Raw genomic sequence first — 23,751 nt, 5'->3', positions numbered from 1 at the left:
AGTCTGGGGCCCCTGGAACGCCTACCGCGGGGGTATTTGTGAGCCGCCACAGCTACCGGCTGCCTCGCCTGCTCCGTCTCCCTAGATGGCCCCCCTCCCTTGGCCTTGGGCACGCGGTCCCCCAATCTCTGATCTATTCCCATTCCCCTCTCCAGAGTTCTGCTGCTGGTTGGGATCCCCCACTTATGGAGCACGTGCTGTCATCTTGGATCGCGGGTTGCCTTGCGGGTGTGGTTTTTTGTGTTGTTTTGTTTTGATAAAAAGGAACCGTACTGTGGGCGTGGAGCTATGCGGCCTGCAACATTGATTTCTCCTGTTTTGCTAACCTGCACTGCCAAGAGACTCTTCCTGTATGTATGCAATATGCTTTTGTCACTCTAGCGGCCGGCCGAGTGGTTGTAGGCCCATACCTGTAACTTTTTCAAACTGCAATAAACGGTTTCAAAAAAAAAAAAAAAAATAAAAATAAAAAAAAAAAAAGAATTCTAGGACACTATTTCTTAGATAATAACCTACACAGTTCCTGTTTCATTGGGAACTAGCTCTTCCAGTAGTCCTTTCTGAAGTTTTAGTTAACAAAAACCCACACTGGGAAGGTCTGGTTCACAAATAAAAAGGATAAAGTAAGCTCATTGCCATTTGTGCAAGCAGGGGTGTCAAATACAGCTGCTAAGGATTTATTTTTGGAGGAGCCACTGGAAAACAAAAATCAGCAGCATTTTAATCTCAGGCACCGTGTAGTTATGAATATGCTACTTACCAGTATGCATCTGTTCTTGGCATGTAGGGCTGCTGAATTCATATCTGTGCATAGATCGCCGCCTAGTGTTGGGTCCGGATGTTTGCACGTTGTTGTCCTGGAAGAGTCTTCGAAGTATCCTGAGATAGGTGACTCCTCCCCTGGACCACAGTGCGCATGGGCATCCTCTCCATCCTCAGATTGTTTTTCGCCATTGTGGCAGTGATGGAGTAGATACAGAAAGTGATGGCCATGCTATACAGTAATTCTGAGAGCTGCAGCTGCTACAGGCGCCGGGGAGGAGGGTGGGCAATATGAATGTCAGCAGCCCTACATGCCAAGAACAGATGCATACTGGTAAGTAGCATATTCAGTTCGAGGCATGTGGGCTGCTGAATTCATATCTGTGCATAGAATACATAGCAGTACCTCCCATTAGCGGCGACCACCAGTGCCAGCTGCAGCGGTCTGAAAAAGAGTTTTGAGAACAGCCTGTCCTACAGCTGCCTGCTGTTTTGAGTGTACATCTACGCAATAGTGTTTGGTTGTCCCCTGAGGTCGATGGGCAGCATGCTTTTAGTGGCGCCTCGGATATATAGAGCTAGGATGGGAGGTCGTTCCTTTAGACACCATGCCAGCAATGACTGGAATAACCTACCCATCGACTTGAGGATGGAGCTGTCTGAAACCAGGTTCAGACAGAGGCTGAAAACCCACCTTTTCCCCAAACTCAATTCAGCATAGCAGGCCAAGCAATCCTTCTGTGATCCAGCTGATGAGATGTAGATAGGGCTGTCAGCGCGGGGACGCACTGTTCTCTGTGCAACCATGCGCTTAACAAATGTCATTAACCTAACCTGGTAAATGTATGTATAGTGGACCATGTGGCTGCTCTACATATATCCTGTAAAGGAATGTTTCCCAGGAAAGCCATGGAGGCCCCTAACTTACGTGTTGAGTGGGCTCGTGGGGGAATCGTTAATGTGCGTTTAGCCTTTTGATAGCAAATTTGAATACATTTAACGATCCATCTGGCTATACCTGCTTTGGAGATGGCGCTGCCTTTGTGTTGTGGAGAAAAGGCAACGAAAAGTTGTTTTGTCTTCCTAAAGTCTTTAGTTCTGTCTATATAGTACATGAGGGCTCTTTTGACATCTAGTGTATGGAGCATTCTTTCAGCGACATTTTGTGGATTCTGAAAGAAAACAGGCAGTTCAATAGTTTGATTGATGTGGAACTGCGATATTACTTTAGGCATGAATTTGGGGTTGGTGCGTAGTACAACCCTGTTTGCGTGAACCTGAATGAATGGCTCTTGAATGGTTAGTGCCTGGAGTTCACTAACTCTTCTTAACGAAGTGATTGCCACTAGGAAAGCTACTTTCCAGGTGAGGAATTGAATCTCACATGAGTGGAGAGGTTGGAAGGGTGGACCCATCAGTCGGGTGAGGACCAAGTTGAGGTTCCACACCGGTGCTGGTGGGTGTCTTGGGGGAATCACTCGTTTAAGTCCCTCCAAGAAAGCTTTGATGGCAGGCACTCGGAATAAAGAGAGGTGCTGCCTGTTTTGGAGATAGGCTGCTATTGCGGTCAAATGGATACGTATTGAGGTATATGCCAGATTGCATCGGTATAGGTGTAAGAGGTAACAGATTATGTTTTGGATGGATGCGTCTAGCGGGTTAATGTCATTGTTGTTGCAATAAATGACAAACCTCTTCCATTTGGCTGCATAGCAAGCCCTGGTAGTGGGTCTCCTAGCTTCCTTAATGATCTCCATACAGTCAGGTGGCAGGTTTAGGTAGCCAAACTCTAGGACTTCAGGAGCCAGATTGCCAGGTTCAACTGTTGCGGATCTGGGTGCTGAATTTCTCCATGGTTCTGCGTCAAACGCGCGGGTTTGATCCGCAGCCTTTGATGCGGCACCACGGAAAGTTCCAGAAAGGTGGTGTACCATGGCTTGCGTGCCCATGTTGGAGCAACCAGGATGAGTGTCAGTGAGTGCTGTCGCAGTTTGCGTGCCACCAGCGGTATTAACGGCGCTGGGGGAAAAGCGTACGCAAATCTGCCGGACCAGTTCATCCATATCGCATTGCCCTGCGACTGTGGATGTGGGAACCCGGCGGCAAAGCTTTGGCATTTTGCGTTTGCTTGTGGCGAATAGGTCTATCTCTGGATGACCCCACTGTTGGAAGTACGGTTGGAGTACTAACGGGTGTAGCTCCCACTCGTGCATTTGGTGGCTGTGTCTGCTGAGCAGATCCGCCATCTGGTTGTCCTTGCCAGGGAGGTGTTCCGCCATGAGGAATATGTTCCTCTGAATGGCCCACTTCCACATGCTGTGAGCCAGATGAGACAACTGTGGAGAGTGTGTTCCCCCCCTGCTTCTGTATGTAGTACATGGCAGTCATGTTGTCCGTCCGGATCAACACGACTTTGTTGCACAAGTGTACCTTGAATGCTTTCATTGCCAGGAAGATTGCCATCAGTTCGAGAAGGTTGATGTGCATCTTCTTTTGTTGTATTGTCCATAGTCCCTGCACTGTGTAATTGAGTACATGAGCTCCCCAGCCCTGGAGAGACGCGTCCGCCGTCAGTATTATTTGTGGAACAGGCTCTTGGAACGGTCGGCCCTTGCAAAGGTTTTGTGGATTCCACCAATGCAGAGAGTTGTATGCCCCACCGCTCACCAACACTAGGTCTTTTAATTGCCCGTGAGCCTGATTCCATTGACGTGCCAAGCACTCCTGAAGCGGACGCATATGTAGTCTTGCGTGCGGGACTATGAAAATGCAGGAGGCCATCATGCCTATCAACTGCATGAACACTCGCGCAGGAAGGGAGTGTTGAGGTTTGAACTTTGAGATCAGCATTTGCATGCTGTTGATCCTCACTAAATTTGGCTGAGCTGTGGCTGCCAGAGTGTCTATGGTCGCACCTAGGTACTGTTGTACGTGTGCGGGTTGGAGATGTGATTTTGGGTAATTTAGTGAGAATCCCAGACTGTGAAGAAGGTGAATGGTGAGGGACATGTGGCTGGCACTTTGCTGGGCTGACTTTGCCTGGACAAGCCAGTCGTCCAGGTAAGGGTAGACGTGAATGTGTTGTCTCCGTAGATGTGCAGCCACTGTAGCTAGGCACTTTGTGAAAACTCTGGGTGCTGTTGTCACACCGAAGGGGAGGACTTTGAATTGGTAGTGCTGCCCCTGAATAGTGAACCTGAGATATTTTCGGTGTGACGGGTGTATGGGTATGTGGAAATACGCATCTTTGAGGTCTAGCGTGGCTAGGAAGTCTCCCTGTCTGAGCAGCGGGAGAACCTGCTGTAGGGTGAGCATGTGGAAATGCTCTGAGAGAATGTAGTGGTTGAGGGGTCTCAGGTCTAGTATAGGTCTGAGTGACCCGTCCTTTTTTGGTATTAAGAAGTACAGAGAGTACACCCCTGTCCCTTGCTGGTGGACGGGCACGACCTCTATTGCGCCTTTTTGCAGCATACTTAGCACTTCCTGCTGTAATAATGCTAAGTGCTCTGAGGACATAGGACGGTGCTTTGGCGGTATTGTGGGTGGAGTGGAGGTTAATTCGATACAGTAACCGTGTTGGATAACATCTTTGACCCACCTGTCTGTGGTGATGGAATTCCACGTGGACAGGAACCGCTGGAGTCTTCCCCCGACAGGTGTTATGTGGTCGGGGGGAAGGGAGAGGGCGTCACTGTTTGTTTTTGGGGGAGGACCTGGTGTTGCCGTAACCGCGTCCTCTGCCCTTTGTGCTGGAGCCACGATATCCACCTCGGGGGTTTTTATCGTAGGCACTCTGTGTGCCCCCTTTATTGTAGGTTTGGTGTGACCCCTGTCCTCTAGCCGCTCCCCTATTTCCGGGGCGACGAAAGGAGCCACTACGAAATGTCTGTGTTTGCAGAGCCCCCATTGACTTTGCAGTGTCTGTCTTTTTTGATCTTTTCTAGGGTGGTGTCAACCTCTGGTCCGAATAAGTAGTCGGGGTTGACCGGCTGATTGAGGATGTTATTTTGAACCTCAGGTTTGAATCCGGAGATTCGTAACCAGGCGTGTCGTCGTAGCACGACGCTGGTGTTTATTGCTCTCGCAGCTGTGTCGGCGGCATCCAGTGCACACTTAATGGATGCGTTTGTGAGAAGTTGTCCCTCCCTGATGAGGAGTTCCGCTGCCTCTTTGTACTCGTCTGGTAGATGTTGGAGTAGGGACTCTAACGTGTCATAGTGTGAGCGATCGTAGCGAGCTAGTAGCGCCTGTGTATTGGCAATGCGTCATATGTTTGCCGCCTGGGCTGCAATCCTTTTGCCGGAGGTCTCTAGCACCTTGGACTCCTTGTCCGGGGGAGGAGCATCACCAGTTGTTTGCGAGTGTGCCCGTTTGCGAGCATTAGCAACTACGATGGAGTCCAGAGGTAACTGGCCTCTAATGTACATAGGGTCCCCAGGCGCAGGCTTGTATTTTTTCTCGATCCTGGGGTTTATCACCCGTGCCCTGGTTGTTTCCCTGAAAATGTCCTTTGCTGGCTTGAGGACACCTTTTAACATGGGCAGAGTCTTTACAGTCCTCTCCGAGGATGCAAAAGTGTCCACCAAGAAATCGTCCTCGATTGTGTCTGAGTGGAGTTGCACTCCATGATTGGCTGCGGCACGTTCAATGAGGGCGTTGAATGCAGCAGTGTCCTCTGTGGGAGATGTTTTTGCGCCATAAAGCTGCGTGTCCTGGGTATCTGTAGCGGCACCCGGGTCTACAGGGTCATCCCAAGCTTGAGCTGGGTCCTGTTGCTCCTCAGGATCCATATCCCTGGGGTAGGTGGTGTCATCACCCATGTAATCTTCTATTGCGTCCGTGACGGAGTGCGTCGGAGAGAAGGACTGTGGCTCTGGATAGGAGGTGTGGAGGCGTTCATAAAGAACTGGTTCCGATTCTGCTGGCAGTTTTTGCTTTAGAGGGATTCTGTAAGAGTCCAAAGCCTGCTCGGAAGTGATCTTCCGCTTTTTCAGCATGAGCCTGCCGGTGTCGGCGTTGATGAATTGGGACGGTGATGGCCCAGTAGGAGAGTGTCCAGTAGATGGGGACCTTGTCTGGGTGACACGTGTTCGGATCTCGAATAGTTTTGGCGCCGTGGACGGTGGCAAACCAAAGGTGATGTTGGTTGGTGCCGAAGGTGCCTTTGGAGCCTTTTTCTGCTCGGAGCCCGACGTGGCCTGGAGGGCTGCCTTTTCACTGATACGTTGCAAGGACGCTGCAACTTGTCGCACCGAGAACGCCGAAGGTTCTTTGGCGCCGAGTGGTTCTGTAGAGGTAGGTGTGGACTTCGTCGGAACCACAGGGTCATCGAGTCGAGGAGAGGTAGTAGCTGTCGACGGCGTCGATGATTGGACCGTAGTCGCTGCCTTCGAGGTGGGTTCCGATGGAGCGGCCATTTTAACCTTGGTGGTCGGTGCCGATTGCTTCGGTGCCGGGGGCCGAGGCGCTTTGGTGGTACCGATGGCCTTTCTCTTTGGATCGGTGCCGATATCCGCTGCAGCGAGTTCGGCGCCGAAGTCCCTTTTGGTGTGGTCGGAGCCGATGGTTTTGGCTGGCGTCGAAGGAGTGGATGTCTTCGAGCCGACCAGTGTCAGTTTCACTTTCGGTTTCTGTTGAACCGGTGCGACGATTGGTTTCGGTTTCGTGGAAGGGAAACCAGTCTTTTTGGGCAATAATGGCTCTCGCTGGATGTTCGAGGCCGGGCCAGAGGGCGGGGCCGAAGAACTGCGGGATTGATCTCGGGTAAGGCCCGAAGGCGATCCCTCAACCGGGGCCGTAGACTGACGAACTTTGATAGCCTCCGTTTGGACGGGTAGGCCCTGCTCTTCACCAGAGCTATCTTCTTCGGCCCCGAAGGCCTCATTGTAGTCCCCTACCTCATCGTCGGCTTCTTCCCTGTGAAAAAGCTCTTCATCTGCGTCTTCCGATCGGGAATCGTGTTCGGAAGCGGGGCTGGAGTGTATGTTTTCCACGCTTTCAACATCTTCGTCCTCGGTGCTGAAGATGTTGGTCGGGGCCGGTGCCGCTTGCTGCGCTTCTAGTCTCGCGGCTCGTCGATTCCGGAGAGTCTTCTTGGATCTGAATCGGGCACAGGCCATACATTTCGATTCGTCGTGATCCGGAGAGAGGCATTTGTTGCACACCGGGTGGACGTCGATATGTGGATATTTCGCGTGGCAAACAGGACCCCGTTTGAATGGGGTCCTCGATTCCATCGTCGATGTAAGGTCGATGGTCGGATGAAACGGATCCGAAAAAGTTGTTAAGGTCGCTGAACTAGCAAGTAAACTGTCGATACCGATCGGGAACAGTACCGACGAAAACTAAAGGCCTTTTGGCCTGAAACTAAATTTTCCTAACTTGAGTCAAGATAAGCACATCCGAACCCAATGGCGGAAAAAAACAATCTGAGGATGGAGAGGATGCCCATGCGCACTGTGGTCCAGGGGAGGAGTCACCTATCTCAGGATACTTCGAAGACTCTTCCAGGACAACAACGTGCAAACATCCGGACCCAACACTAGGCGGCGATCTATGCACAGATATGAATTCAGCAGCCCACATGCCTCGAACCAGTCATATACCAGGTTGAAAAAAATACGAAATGGTAAAGATATAAATAAGAAAGGAGGGTAGCGGGAGGTAAAAGTGTAGGCCTGCTTGGCTTACGAAAAGTTAGTCAGTTAATCGGAGTGTAAGCATTTAAAGTTCAGCAAATGCCTTTATGTAGTTGTTCTGCACATTTCTGCTAAAGTAATATTCATGGTGTCAGACTGAGGTCTCATAAAAGAATGTGGAGAAAAAAAATCCTACGTAGATGTTTATGTCCAGTTGCATTGTGGGTTTTAGGGGAGGGATAGCAAATCACCTCGAAACCAAAAACTTTTAAGAAAAATAATTATCTATGCCAGAGTCCAATGGCATATGGCGGGAGTGTGCACAGTATGAGAGTTATAGCAAAACATGCTGCAAACAATGTTTTACTTATGACCTGCTCCCAAATCGCCAACGCCTCTAGGACACAATAAAATTCCTTTACATCCACGATGTCTTCCAAAACCAAATGTTCAGGCCATACAGATACGCCAGTTTCTCTGAATCTCATATGTCTTTGACACTGAATACCTTCCAGTTGACCATAATGCCAAAAAAAGAAAACGGTTAGATTTCTAACCTTTGTGGATCACCAACAGGGCACCTGTCCACATACCTAAGGTCGTCAGAGATCCAAGTTTGGCATCTCTGAACCCGATGGTCAATTAACCTATCCAATGGGGGAGTGGAGCCACGCCTGGCATTTTCAAGGCTCTTTCTGGAACTACAGTCAAAACTTGAACCAAAGTAAACTATCCATAGACTTATATCTGGTTCAACTCTGCGGGAAACCATGATCTTCTTGAACACCAACAGGACATGAAATATGCTAAATAATTAAACATCTGAACAGAGCGAAAGAGCGGCCTGAATACAGACATGAACTGGAGTCAATGTAGACTAGGCCAGCTTTTGCACTTTAACAACAATACAATTGACTTTAATGTACTTTATGACATGATAATACAAATATATTTTTTTTTAACTCTGGTGATGAACAGCAGAACATATGGCAAGAATCTGAATCCAAACCCTGAGAAACAAATGCCCAATCAAATTCCAGATTCCACGTTGAGCATGAGCTTGGAGTTCAGAAGAGCATTATGGGCTATTTGGAAATCAGTCCAGTTTAGCCACAATGGGCGTTCATTTGCATTGTCATCAGGGATCTTGGTAAGAAACTGGATACAAACCTAATGGTGCCACTGAACAGCACTGGCTCCTGGGGGATGATGGACAGCTTACTGCGTAGGTCTCCCAAACCAATTTCATTAATCTTGATGCCATCAATCTTAATGCAGCCCCCAGACAGTTCCACAAGCCGGAATAGTGCCATACCAAGTGAAGATTTTCCTGCGGGTTGGAGGGAAATAAAGTCATTAAGTCAAATGACCTGGGGAGCACAAAGCATAGACTAAAACCATGAACATCTTTATTAGCAGTTAATGCATGTAGCATACACACCTGAGATGGTAAGAAGAGCATAAGGCATGCAGGAGGAGGGATCTGAGGCTTTACGCGGCATGCTTTTGCAATATACAACCCTTCTTCCGCCTTGATCTTCTTTAGCCCAAATCCATTTTACTTTCACATTTATTTTATTATAAGTACTTAAATAAAACTAGCACAAAAACGTTCGGTCTTGGCCATGCAGTCATCCATCTTAATGGTATGGAAGTTGAGGAACCTTTGGCTGGGTTGATCAGCAAAACAGCCACACACACTGATACAGTTTGAATTTTATGCGACCAAGTCATCATGCGGAGCTGCCATATTGTACTGCACAAAACACTTAAATCCAGCTGTCACCGGCAGGAAACATGCATTTATGATAGCAATCTTATTTCCTACATGTAAGAGTTAGAGTGGTTGCTAGCTTATGACATTATGGTATCTTGCAGACAGTCTCGAGGAAGAAAGCCTTAGACTGGTGTAGCTACCCACAACTGTTTGGTAGTGTACTGTATTGTTAATTGCATTTATATATCATTTAGTATCCACAGACAGGCACTGAAATGCTTTATGGCATGTAAGACACTACTCCGGAACCCACGTTTAGTGGTTAATCCAGCGGTTATTAGTTGTTGTTGGTTATCGTTGGTTATTTGGATTAGTTTTGTACTCTCTGAAACGGTTTCATGCATTTTCTCAGTTTATTTTATAGTATATAAAGTTAATAGGAGTTAAGTGCAATCATTAGTGTGAAATCAAGCAATTTAAAAGTGGTATGAGCAGATGGGCTAGAGGATATTAGATGCTGTTAGACTGCAAGGAATGGTTACACAGAAGGAGAGTTTGTGATTCATGAGGAGAGGTCTGACTAGTCTCCAGAAGTATAGCAGAGAGGGTTGCAGAGTGGGCTTTACTCAGACACAGTGAATTAGGCAGAGGAGGGACGGTCAGCAGAGGGTCATTCAACAGAAAAGAAGCAGAGAGAAAAAATTATACTTTTAATTCAAGGTCGATATCCCTGCAGGGTTCTCTCAGTATAGTGGGAGAAGGCCAATGCAACATCAGGATGTAGGGACTGTTGAAAGAAGGGTTGATGGCTGTCGCCTGTGGCAGGCGCTGTATGTTGTTGTATCTTTGATTGCTCCATTTGGCCAGAGATGGAACAGTTTATCCTTTCATAGTTTACACTGATCAGCAAAGATGGTTTCCATTCTTTTCAACTTCATATTCATCTCGCTCTAAAGTGAGATAATAGGTTATGTCCTGATAGCTGGTCCTTTAGGTTTGTCAGGTAAGATTTAGGAGAGTGGACCCCAACCAGTGTAGTGTGGGGTGGGGTCTTCCATCGGGCTCAAGTTGCGATGACAGAATCTTCCGAATTGTGTACCGTTTTCCAGTGGAAAGCAGTAAAAGTGGAGAAGTCCTCAAGAGTGGTGCACTTTAAATTGTACAGGTTAGCAGTACAGTGACTGAGCCACCAAGGCAGTGCAAGGGTATGCCTAATAGCAAGAGATTCAATAAATATAGCCAATAGGTCTCGCCTTTGGGACCTTATAAGTGTTTAGCCATGCAACAGTTGCATAACTAAATACTTATAAGGTCCCAAAAGCAAGACCTATTGGCAATGCCAAGCAGCCGCGAAAGTGATCGCGATCAAACATCAAAGCGGCCGTGCAGTCGCGAAAGTGAAAGTAATCGCGGGAAAGCGCGGCGCGCGCGCCCGCGCATATGCACTGTAGCTCTAGGCTGGCCTGGTAGCACTTTTTGGAGCCCTCTCAATAAGTCTTGCCAGACCTGCGCATGCGCTGGGTCAGGCGAGACCTAAAAAGGTACAGCTGGATGTCAGTCAACTACAGCCAAGAGCTGCAGTGGGTAACTTTACAAAGCAGTGGGATGTCCTACACCCAGACACTTAAGAGGTATAAACCTCAGCATTTTAGAAGCTAGCCACTTCATGTAGTAATGATTCCACCTAGAAGACTCAAGGCACCAAGCCACATGATGCGACTGGGTATGTAAAGATTAACCCCCTCTTCACTATATCAATGTACCTCAGGCTTGATGGGTCTGACAGCTAATTGAATGAGGAGGCTCATAAGCAGCAAGAACCTACATCTTGGGCACCTAGGTGCTCATTCACCAGCACCAACATGCACCCCAGGTCTATTCCAGAGTATCAGTCCTGATCGCTAGAACCTTGAAGTACAATAATCTGGTGCACAAAGCAGCCTCAGACTTGATCATTTGTTCCCTTGGTTAAACGAACAGCAGATCCTTAAGCAGACCTACTCATGTTTTCAGCAACAAAACTGTACACAAATAAAATATTAAAGGTAAGCTCAAAGTTACACATTCTTTTAAATTCACCTTTTTGTTTAGTTTCAACACACCACGGGGTAGGTCTTTTTGAATTCGAATTTTCTATGTGCTTCTTGCGAACAGTTGAGCTCATTCAATAGTTAAGTGGACTATTATACCATCTGTAGAAATCCTGCTTTATTAGAAGGTTCCAGTTTCCCGACTTCACCCATGAAAGATCAATAAAATGAGCACCTCAGACAGGCGCTAAAAAAGATGCCCGTCACTCGAACATTTAAACATTACTCGGTTTGTTGTGCAGTCAGTATTCTGTAAATTTTGTACATTATCCATCGGTTTATAGACACTGGCATCTCATGTTCTCATTTGGAAACCACATTACGTAGGCTTTCTGCTGCTCACCTGAGCCTGTCCTCCCGACAATACCAATCTTTTCTTTGGGTTTGATTGTGAAGGACACTTTTTTCAGGACCAGCGGGAGGTTCTCTCTGTACCTCATCTCTGCATTCTCGAAAACAACCTCCCCCTCATGAGGCCAGTCCACAGGCAAAGGCTTGTTTTTAGTCCGTGCAGGGGCTTCAAGAGCAAGAGTCTAAGAAGAAACAAACCGCTAGTTACAACAAAAAAGCCATCAGTAACTCATCAGGCGACAGAAGCAACATAATGATGATAAATTCCCCAGGCATCAACTCTTACCAGTATTTTATCATTTTAAATACCTTCAATGATCACAAACCTGGATGTTCGCATTAAGAAGATCTGACCCAATGTCAAAACCCACAGGAAAATAAGGCCTCCCAAGAAATTCATGATGGTCCTATCCCTCCCAGGTTTCACCATTTTTGACTTCATCACATCTTTTCATCTATGTTAGGTGAACATTATTTGTTCCTAGATTATCTCCAGCTTTACTCATAAGGCTACACGTTGAGGAAAATACTGTAGATGGTATGACTGACATTCCATTATACCCTTCAACGCAGCATTGATTATCAGCAGTTATTAGGTCCAGAGGGATACAAGTCAGGCACCTTTTCTCGACAGGCTGTACAGCAGAGTCACCCTGGCTGGGTTAAAAGTAATGCCTCGGGACCGAGGACCACCGTCAATTCAGACGGGTCTTGTTGCTGTAGCCAATAAGGTGTCTAGCAAAGCTCCCTCCTGTATCGAATTGTCTTAGTTTTCGAAAGCCTTACAGGTGAACATCTTGATTTCTTGTGATCTTGAGGTTATACAGTAGATGATGGTTCAAAAGCAGGAACTTATCACATTTAGGGCAGAACAACAGAGCAAGCTTTACTAAGGCATACTATATAAAAGAGAGTGCATACATTAAGTAGACTTTAGAGATGGTAGCAGTGTTGTAAAGCAGCCTCCAGATAACCTAGGTGGCGAAGTCGAGAGCTGTATGTACACCGAGGGGGCTCAGAACACTCACAATTGTATACAGCAAGTGGGAAGGAGATTAGAGGAGGCCACTCGTTCTTTGGCAGTGATAGCTGGGAGGTTCCTCATCTATGACAGAAGAGGAATACCTTGGAGAGATGGATGTTGAGTTTTTTACCAAACTGGAAGAGGATTGGACCAGATGTTCCAATTTCTGGGTTTATAGTTGGAAACGACTTGTACTTGTTGAACAAATTGCAATGGCCTCCAGACATTCAGTCAATCAATGCTTTGTAGGCAAGGCAAGAACTCTTGTACATGATTCAGGCTTGAAGGAGCATCTTATGTACAACCAACGGGGTGTGTGAGATGTTCTATTTCTTCAGTCTTTTATCAGACATAAGGCTGCGTGAAGGGCATTCTTCAGTTAGGTCAGCGTGGCACTGAAAATGATGGTGAGCAAGTTACTGTCACTATCCAAGAGACAGATGGCAAAAACTTGGATGGTTGTTCTTAAATGTTTCAAGGTATGCCTTCATTTTGCTTAGAATTGATTCTTAGAATGAAGCGGTCTGGCTATGTGGGCCTAATAGAAGGTCAGTCACTGGTGAAAAGGAATTATTTTGAATTTGTAGTGAAAATTTGTTCAGTTTCACGTTGCAAAGGCAGTTTTGGATTTGGGCTTTCCTGATGCTTTTGGCAATCTGGATGAAATTCCATGTGGTCATTTTAAGATTGAGGTAGGTGCTGGACAGCCAATGTCCGGAGGAGGGTCGGTCTTGAAGGTTGCCAATTTCCTGCAATTTAGAACTTTCCAGCTCATTGTGAGTTTCACCTGCAAATTGTGGTCCCTCGATTAACTGACAAGGACGACTCTATGGTGGTCTAGGTATAGGTCAAAAAACAACTTTGTGGGACTGGACAGGTCACTAGCTGTGCTGCCCAGTTTACTGGGCGGGTGTAGATCAAATCGCTAAAACAAGCCCCAGCAAAGTATGGTGCTGGAAAATGCCATGTGGGTTGACAGGATGTCAACGATGCTCAGTGTTTACGATTGCTGAGAGGCCAAGCAAAAAGAAGAGAATGAGACTGCCCTAGTTTGTAACAAAGAGGGCACCATCCACAACTTGAACTGTAGAATCAGTCGAATTGTGTTGGCTAATGATGGATTAATACTTATGTGCATGTATTGTGTAAATTGGAGACTGATTATTCTATTATCTTTGCAATGAACAGTAGCCGCAGCAGGGTTTAGGCCAGGTTATCATGGTGAATGTTGGGTTTAACAATGGAGTGATTTGTCCCATTTTGATAGTGTGGTGAAGCGCTTTGCATATGAGCTCTTCTGTTACGTGTGAGTGGTTGGATGAAAAAAGTTATGAAAGTATGCAGGTGCCTGGAAAAGTGCGAATATGTTTGAGAGGTCTGCTTCTGACAGCAAATTTAAAGTGGGCCTTTTGGATATGAGAAGTGGTGCGGTGGAAGTTTGCTTAGTGTGGTTTGATCTAAACAAGACATGTTGATGTCAGATTATCTAGAACAGGATGTGAATTCATGGTGCACAGGATCTTGATCCATTAGACAGTTGCCTCAGTGTTGATGAAGACAAAAAACAACCACAACAGAGTTTAAGGACGGCTGTGGCAGGCACAGAGCCACAAAAACCAAAGACTAAGGAGGGGCTTTGGCTTTACAAGTACAAAACGATAGACTAGATATCGCTGGGGGGGGGGGGCTGCTTTGTTTACACATTATTGACTATCCAATAGTGTCATTGTACATGTTGCAAAAACCTAAATGCGTAATTTATAATCTTTGATATTCAAATAAGTAAAGACCTGAATAGTGGCAAACCGTGAAGGGAGGGTGTACAGTGCTCTCCGAATTTCTCAGTTGCCTTCCTAGGGCCTTAGGTCTTGGCTTAGCAGAAAGCTCATTTCCTTTATGTAGCTCGGGCTACATGTTGGTAAGGCCAATTCCCACAGAGTTTGAGAGGAATCCTAAGGTCATCAAGTTGGTGTGGAAGAGTACCATCACAAAGATACCACTGGGTTTTATTGTTGAAACTTTGTTCAGGTGGCTAGGCCCATTTTCTTCACATCCATTGAGCCTGTCCCTGTATTGTGATAAGAGGACAACTCTATAATACTGGCCTGAAAGTACCTGACTGACACCCCTTCATCACTGGCTAAAATATCCCCATTTTTAGGTGAAAAATGTAAATCAACCCATTTGGCGCCCTAATGAAAGGATTTTATCCTCAATAAATATTCTTAGGAACCTATGAAGGGAGTGGTTTCAGCCTGCAGCTAGTTATTTATTTACCCTTTCTCACTCCTACCTTACGAAACATCCAGCAATTGCCCAAGACACGTGTGTGATTTTAAAAAGAAAACAGTTTATCAGCATTACAAATCATACAATGAGAAGACACGGAGCAGTTAGAGACCTCTGCAAAGCAGTCACTGTATATCAGATAAGTGAAATCTCATAATGTGATACTGCTTTGTGTCTTGGGTGGAGGACTCATTCAGACTGGTAAAAACATTGACAACATACCTTGATGTAATGACTGATCCTCTCCACAGATGTGAAACGGGCCTCTGTCTCGGACGCCAGCCTGACCGTGAACTGGAAGAGGCCTGTCAGCTGAAAACAAGATAAAAAGGAACACAATTAATTTAAACATGTCCATCATGGATCTGTGCTCTTCAGACCAAACATATTGGTAGATTACTATGTGGTCTGTCCGTCAAAAACAAAGGCAGCCTCACAGGAACAAAATCAACAACACAAACAAATGTTGAAAAATGACTGGCTTGTCTACAAAGTACTACACCTTATGCCTTTTCAGGGTACAAACAACCAACACTTGTATGCAGGCTGGGAATTATATATATTTTGAGCATTAAACAATAATTGCAAAGTTACTTCAAGTCTTACAAAAGTGTTCAGCATCTTATAACTGAATTTCAGATGACAGAAGTTTGCAATACTGTGTGCGAGGGGTTGAGGGGCATGGCAGAGTTCGGGTTCCAAGATGGCCACACTGCTGTGAGTCTTTTTAGGCCAACTGTTTTAATCTGCGTTACTAGGTGAGATAACTATGCATAAAAGACAGACAGGGACTACTGTAGGCATGCAGGAGTGCTGTGGGCAAATTTAGTGGACAGCTAGTGCCATTCCAAAGCTGTGTGAGCTAGGTGAGGACCTAGTCTAGGTCGTGTAGAGGCATGTTGCTGGGTGGGGACTTTGTTCTGCCAAATAGTCTGTCACTACCATGGTCCTGTGAGGGGAGGCCACGTGATTATTGTGATGGAACGTGGATGATTCTAATCTCCATGGTGTAGACAACCACATCTGGTGACTGAAAGCCAAGGGGGCTAGATTGGGTCTGGTCTGGGCTAGTTGCTGGGTGTGATGGTCCTTTTTGTTGAGGTGCCACCCGCTGCTACCAACATGCTCCTGTGCCAGGTGGCTACTGTCCCAGTGAGATTCTGGGGTTTGTCATCAGGACAGCTGCCTTTCTTGGGCAGCTGGAGACCAGTTTGTCTGACAGTGGCATGCCCAGCGTGAGGTTCTGGAGTGTGGTTTGGGCTTCACGGGCCGCTACAGCGGCTTTGACTACGGGCAGCATATGGTGGTAATGACATCTGGTTCCTGTGGTGCTGCAGGGGACTGGAAGGTGAAGTGGAGTGAGAGGATATCCTGAAAGCAGAGCAGAGTGCGGTCATGGTTAGAGAGTAGTGGTGATGTGAGTTGTGTCAGATTTCCCAGTTTGATCTGGGAAAAGAGTGCAGAGGCAATTGGCACTATATTAAATTTGACTGTATCGTGACTGCCTAGCGTGGGCCACCGAAGGGGAGATGCAGAGTGGGGAAGGGGCCAACCGCCTCACCTTCCCAGAGTTTAGACTTCCATATGGGCTCTAAAGCACAATAATTCAGCAGACAATACAGCTATGGACAGACTGTGTGTGAGCATTGTTGGACTGCCTGGGCTATGTTGTGGGGCAATAAATTAATATATCCTGTCTATTGAACTGTAGCTGCCTCGTAGGCATACCAGACTATTGTTTGGGGGCAGCGATATGGAATCAACGCCTAATGACCAGGGGACTTTAAGAAGTGCTCACCAGGGGGGACTCCAGCAAAGTGTAAATCACAGCAGCTATGCACTTAAGCACTCCTGCTGTTACAAAAGATCTACGGCGCTTGGGCAGACGTAGGTGGTGCATGAGTAGTGCATTTAGCGGTCACCTGTACATATAACCTAACTCTGGCAAACTGCTTATCAGTCAGCTCATGGTCAGACCCTCGCTCATACATGGGTTCAGAGGGCGGGTGAGGCAGGTGAGTCCCATCACAAGCCAGTCTGCTCTTGAATGAAACTTTTGGGTAAGCTGCAACGATAATTTAATCCTCCTGTGGAGTCTGCAAACATGGGCTAAACCGGCCACAGGCAATCAAGGGTTACTTTTGACACCAAGCGCCCAACTAAATCAATGAACACTGAGCAATCTACATCCCAGTTCGATCCCACGTACTCGGACGTCATCAGCACATACACTGGTAGCAAGTCCCTTCTACCTGGAAATACAAAAAACCTCACGTCCATAGACAATAGAATGTATTACTTTAGCTCCAGGATGGATCTCTTGAAACGTAGGATCAACAAACACCAGAAGTGATTTGATGCAGTTGAACAGAGTCTGATGCAGTGGATGCAGCTAAATCCAGCAACGAGAAACTGCTCTATATTGAGCAAGTCCTAGGCTTTATCTTAGCAAAAAATGCAGACCCGGAGGTTAGGTCACGTAGAGTGTGCTGGAGACACAAGTACAGGCACACGGAAGACTACATGGAGGCGTTGCTTACCACCCTTAAAGATTCTCTCATTTTTGATAGTGAAGAGGGCACACTGATTGCTTGCACTCCGCAGCCCCCAGGCACCCCAGCCTGTCCAAATATTGCCTCTCTCCTCAACTTTAGAGACCGTGACACAGCTCTCCACCTGGCTCACCAGAAAGGGAGCCCTGGTGTAGGAGGAAAACTCCCATTGCTCTCTACCAGACTTTAACATCATACACAATGAAGTCCGCAGGACAAGACAAGCATTGGCAAAGCCAATAGGATTTGCCTATGCAAGTTCTTTGGCTTTGTCAATGTTTTTTAGACATGTTGCACAGCAGAGCGGGCTGCAGTGCAACATTACTTAAAGTAAAGAAAAAAAGCGCTATGATGAAGCCAGCATTGACTGTGTAATAGTGCTTTTTTTCTTTCCATGAAACAATGTTGCACAGCAGCCCACGCTGCTGTGCAATAGGTCTAAAAAACAAATCACAGGGTCAAGCAACACTAGGGAGGTGCGAGGGAGGGAGGAGGAAGCAGCAGCAACGGTCAGTGGGAGGAGAGCAGGAGAAAGCAATACGAGGGAGGAGAGAGGGAACAACAATGGACAGGAGGGAGGGGAAGCAACGCAAGGAATGCGGGAGGAAGGTGGAAAGGAGCAGCAACAATGGACTGCGGGAGGAGGGCATGGGGTGGAAGCAACACTAGGGAGGGAGATAGACTGTAGAGTGTCATGCACTCTGCTTGAGTCCATGGCAGAAAGTAAGAAGAAAAGTACCTGCAAGAGCACGCAGCCAGTGGAAGGTCACTGTCTGCAAACAGGAAATTGTGCTAGGTACTTGCTCTACAACAGGACACAAACACTGAAGCCCCGGGAGGAAGCAGGCGGTACAGACCAATAAGAAGCAAGGAAACAAGTGTGCCGTGGAAGCCAACCAATGGTAAGTAATGGGCGGGCTCTAAACCCATGTCAAGCTTTTTTTGTGTTAATAAAAAAAGATTGCCAACACCACATGTGCTGCCTCAGGTGACGCTTACAAGAACTGTTGCAAAAACAACAATTGATGGACAGAATGCAGAACAATGTCATACATTCACCCCAGTACAGAGATCTGGGCCTAAATCCATGTTGTAACGCTTACAAGAACTGTAGCAGACTGGACTTCAAAACGCAAGGCTCTAATCTTCCAGCCTAAAGATCTCCATCAAAGGCAAACAGCAGGTCTTCAACACACGTCACCTGGCAATGACATTTTTTAAGAAAGGCGTGACTGCATGAATCCAAGTGCCCTGGGTCCCATTCAACCTCCTCTTCGCCGAACCAGAGCGATGGTGATGACTGAATCATGCTCTTTTATGTTCATCTCGGCCGGTGCATTGTACTGCTACCTATGTCTGCTCCTCAGTGTGCACGCATAGATTAATTACAGTAAGTTGATCTATTTTGGAGTGAAGAGCATGATTTATAGCCCACATGCCACATCACTGGTCTATGGGCAGCAGGTTTCAGTATTCTAACAGATAGCGGACTGATGCAGTTGTTGCTGAAATACTATTAATATTGTCCAACTGGTAAGTGCTGCTCTCCCCGGCCACCTTCACCTAAGTGAAGTATGTGTAAGTCACCATCTGTGGCTACTACCTACAAGGTTGAGTCCTACTCGATATGGTTTATGTTGTTTACTAAGTTAGCTATTGTGTTGATAGATTTTATGGTGGAGAGGGGGGGGGGGGGATATCTTGGTCACTGCTGCCTTCGGTAAGTCTGTGCAGGGGAAGGAAAACTGAGAAGTTTACTGAAGTCATTTACGGGCGCTATAAACAAGCCGTTTTTGGTACTTCCTAATGTGCACTGTCTGGCACTTCCTATTGTAGACGTAGTGCAGTAGTGAGTTTACAATTTTATAATCCTTACCATGGCATCAGTGCAGGGTTATAGAATATTTATGTTCATAACATGGAAAGTCGCCCTGCTTGGGTTGGTCCGACACAGACCTGTGACTGCCCAGGAATTCACAGCATGGGCAACGCTCCGACCTATAGTAATTGGATCCAAGAATTAGCTGGAGTACTTTGAGAAAACTATCCCCCAGGCTTCAAGCCCTAAGGATATGTGGTGAGCCTTGTGCAAATCCCTCCTCAAAACCGGTATGGACTAAAGCCAATTAGTGTTCATGCCCTCCTGGACTGATCAAGTAGCAATAATTATGCCTATGTTTAGTTTGTCATTGACAGCCAACTGTTATAGATATGCATGATTGCAATTAATAATTCCAGTCTATAATATTGGCAGTAGTAGTCTGAATAATGTTATATTTGGAACTATGTATAATGTATTATCTTGCATTTTTGTACATCTGGATAATGAAGCCCGGTCAATATGCCCCAGTATTGTTATACATCGAGAACATGACAATTAAAAAATGAAAAAAAGCATCTTGAAAACTATACAATCTCTTAAGTTCACTTTGAGAGGAACGACAATTTAACAGTTTAACCCAACACAATCTCTAATAACTCTAAACAAGTAGTAACAAACTAAATCTATCAAAAACACCACTGTGTTTGTCAATCACAGAAATGGATTAAACAAATTCAACAAAAAAAAGTTCAGTGAGTTGTAGACGCAAATTTGTGTCAAGTGCTGAAAAGAGTAGGATTTGGGATGTATTTCACAGAATTCGCAGAACTTAAGTGTTCTAGGAGTATAGGTCAACATTTTTCAATATTCTGGAAACAATCGCAATTTACTATCAACTATTGAATTTTGCAACATTGTTTTAATGTACACAGAAATGGATGAGAACTTGTACTTTTAATATTTTTTACTACCTGTCTTTTATGGCGTAATGCCCAAATAAAGATTGATTGCAACAATTAACACAAAACATGGTAGGTATTAGTCAATAAAGTTGTGCAGAGTTCTTCAAAAATACACTTCAAATTAACTAAAAATAATAAGCAAAATATTCTACACACAGAGAATTTCCACAGTAAAAACAGACAAAACTGACAGCTAGGTGGATTAAAATCCTGCAGTGATTCAGAGTAACCACTGGCTGTACCTGGACTGCATAGGAGATGGCCAACCCGGCGTAGGCTGGGGTGATGCGACCGTGCATGAGGACAATCATCAGTGCTGTGGTCGTGATTAGCAACATGCTGATGACATCCAGTCTAATGGCAAGCCAGCGCATTGCGCAGCTGAACAGGTAGAAAGGGGCCTGGTTGCTGTCCAGCAGCTCTTGGTACCTAAACAGAAGACACAAAATACACATGAAATCTCACTCTGCATTTAATATATACGCATAGTGGACCAGGTTGCTGTAGGGGGAGACTTCAGCATGAACAATACTCCACTGTGGCTTGCATATGCACAAGCGGAATCTTGATTAGAAATGTGGAACTAAGACGGTAATGGGACTCTTCCATGCGGTAAACTGCTCAACTTGTTCTAACATCACTGCTGCCCCTGGAGGCGGGCCCTAACCTTTACTCCTGCTCTGCTTCTCTACACCCCATGACCTCTCCCCGATTATCACTTAAATCCTCTTCTGCTTTTCTGTCATACTTCTAAATTCAAGGAATTCCCAACTTTCATTCAGTGGGTGAAGGGACAGGTTCTTACAGGACTCCACCCGCCCCTCAGCATAGTAAAACAAGAACAATACTGAAATGTAATGCAGCACTATTCCAAGCTAATTATTTTTAGCTTGCAGTCCTAGCCAATATAAATGGGGGATCAAGGACAGAATCCCATTTCTTCAGGTCTGAATGATAATAAAATGTTTACATTTTTAAATTAAAATAGTCCCATTTCAAAGTTCATATCTGCCTTTATTCATTATCAAGCTGTTCTTCCTCATTACTTTTTCCATTTTAATAAAACTTAAACCCAACAATACATAATTAACAATTACTTTTTCCAAACTTTATCCATCCAATTAAATGGTTTTTAGTCTTTAAATTAGTCTTTAAACAGGTTTGTTTTAAATCTTTGACCAGAATCTACAGAGCAGAGCTGTGCTATGAATAATTTTACCATGTCAACTTAAAAATGTAAGTCCGTTCTATGGCCACTTGAGCCAACTCTTTACTAAAAAGATCCCGACAGCACCATGCAGCCTTGCTCTGTCAATCAACAAAAGACTAGCATAACTAGTCAGCACCGGCAATAAAAGGCAGGCCGCCAGGACAATGGTGGGAAAAGAGGAGAATGTGGTATGTACCGCAAGCATCATGACAAAGGCAATCAATCTGCTTTGAAATGAGCATGAACACATGAGAATTACCACTGGGAAAAGGACAACAGTGCAAATGGGAATTAGGACAATGTAACTGTATGTAATCCACAATCAAAATCATACATGGTTCACACCTTTTAGGCAACTCTGTTTTTGTCGTTGTTCCCGTTTCTACATTGAGAACTATCTCCCACAATCTTGGGTCAAATATACCACATGTTTGTTTGTCCAGATCACAGCCCTCGTTTGTTACATTATCTTCTACAATGCTGATGTCACACTGTCGCAAAGGTAATATCTAAAGTGCATTATGCAATCTGTGACTATCAGCTTCCTTCCAGTCCTCGACATCTTCAAATTCTACTGTTTTCACACAAATCTCTGCTAGTGACGTCGATTGCTCATGCCATGGATTTAAATGATGTCGGCCTGCAAACTGCATTTGAAGTTCTAAATCTTCTTCAAGTCTGTTACTTTCTCTTCCCTATGTTTAATTGGCATGGAGCTTCACTTTGGCTAAACTAACAGGAGCTTTACTGTGTCTGAGTAGTTAAACAGTGAAGTACAACATTCATCTAGTATCTTCAGATAACGCCGAATATTCAAATGGTTTACCAACTTTGTTATTGCGTTTCAAAGTTTAGTTTTCTCTCTCCATTTATCTATGTACAGGTTTGTTTGTTGCTTAGCTTAACACTAGGAGTGAGTACTTTGGACCTGCAGTCTTACTTATTTCCACACATTTCCCAGAGTTTTTCCCACTTGGAATTGGCAAAGGAGTTTCCTTGTAGCCAGGCTGCTGTGGAAGGAAGACAACGTCAGCACTGGAGGACGTCATGTTCGTCTTGAGGTAAGTTCTTTTTTATATATTATTTTTGCATCTCCCACCCTCTGTGGATGCCAGCCGCCACTGAATAAAGACCAGACTGAAGAGCTGTTAAATGTTGTTATCATAGAATTACAGAAAATCACTTTACATGACAAAGACTAGATACAAACCTGTGGAGGAATTCGTGTCCCTTGTTGTATGCATGGATGGTGGAGAGCCCCTGGATGCTCGAAGTGATGTGTGAAATGAAGGGAGACTGGCTGATGTTGTCCAAACGCTTTAGCTCTCGAATGAAGACTCTGAAACAGACAAAGGAGCGACAGGGAAATCAGCAGGGCCAACGTTAGCAATGATTACATGCCAAGGTGCTGAAATGAGCATCTCAAAATTCACAAATGATCATCAGAAAAGTGAACAATGCTTAGAACATGATACGTCTAATGGAAGACTCCCATCAGAGCCTTGACATGTCTTTCCAAAGAGAGTGAGCTGAGAGAACTCCGCTTTGACCTACATTTCTTTACAACTGAGTACACACGCGTATGATGGACACGGAACCCTATTAGTGCCTATATTCGCAAATATAGAGAATTCTACTCGGGGATTGTAAAGGCTTGCCCCTGGGGTTATGTTGCGGAAGCACGCTTCTCCATTCCAGCCAGGAAAAACCCACAACCTGTGCCAGTGACATAGCATACATATGTATTCTCTCCCACATATGAACCTATGATAATTACATACATTTCCGCTGTGGTCCTCTGTACCAATACAGATAAGAAACTCTTGATACCATCATATATACCAAGATACAGGAGGAAGTCTAGTGCATTTAACCCATATGCGAAATAGGCACCTATGGCCAATAGTTCTATTCAACACTGTGCATCCTCTATGTGTTGGGATTAGATTAATCTCGTAGGAAATCTGTACCCACTTTCTGTTGTCTGTGAAAAACCTATACTATTTGGGAAAGGTCCTGATGAAGATGGTCCACGTCGTGTTTTCACTCCACCGAAACGGGCGTCGACCTCTTGTGCCCAGATCTAGTTTGTTGGGGTCATCTAATTTTGTCTTGAAGACGTATTACATTCCTGTTTTCTCTTTACACCCAGATGTGTATATGTGTTTTGAATGATTGTGCATGGTTGTGTTGAACGAATGAGTGTGGTTATTAATGGTATTAGGTTGATTCCTCAGTAGGGGGTAGAATCTTTGCACTCATTTTTATTTAAATAAAGTAAGAAATAGGTTAGTATAAAATGAAAATAACGGTCCCAAAAAAGTCATTAATTGT

At 45.4% G+C, this 23,751-nt stretch overlaps 1 protein-coding gene across 5 annotated transcripts in view; it reads right to left on the bottom strand.

Annotated features, from left to right (window-relative positions):
• Positions 1–23,751, bottom strand: part of ABCC5 (ATP binding cassette subfamily C member 5) — a 343,171-nt gene that overhangs the window by 20,339 nt on the left and 299,081 nt on the right. For all 5 annotated transcript variants that reach the window (XM_085635623.1, XM_085635619.1, XM_085635620.1 and 2 more), the window contains 5 exons: positions 22,628–22,756; positions 20,450–20,636; positions 15,094–15,183; positions 11,551–11,740; positions 8,571–8,730 (listed from right to left, as the gene is read on the bottom strand). In XM_085635623.1, coding sequence (XP_085491749.1) covers positions 8,571–8,730; positions 11,551–11,740; positions 15,094–15,183; positions 20,450–20,636; positions 22,628–22,756 — 756 coding nt within the window. The remainder of the gene's footprint in view (positions 1–8,570; positions 8,731–11,550; positions 11,741–15,093; positions 15,184–20,449; positions 20,637–22,627; positions 22,757–23,751) is intronic.

This window comes from Triturus cristatus, chromosome 11 (assembly GCF_964204655.1).
Source record: "Triturus cristatus chromosome 11, aTriCri1.1, whole genome shotgun sequence".
In the NCBI taxonomy this organism is placed as follows: Eukaryota; Metazoa; Chordata; class Amphibia; order Caudata; family Salamandridae; genus Triturus; species Triturus cristatus.
Note: the sequence above shows the minus strand (reverse complement) of the source record. Positions and strands in the feature narration are given on the sequence as shown.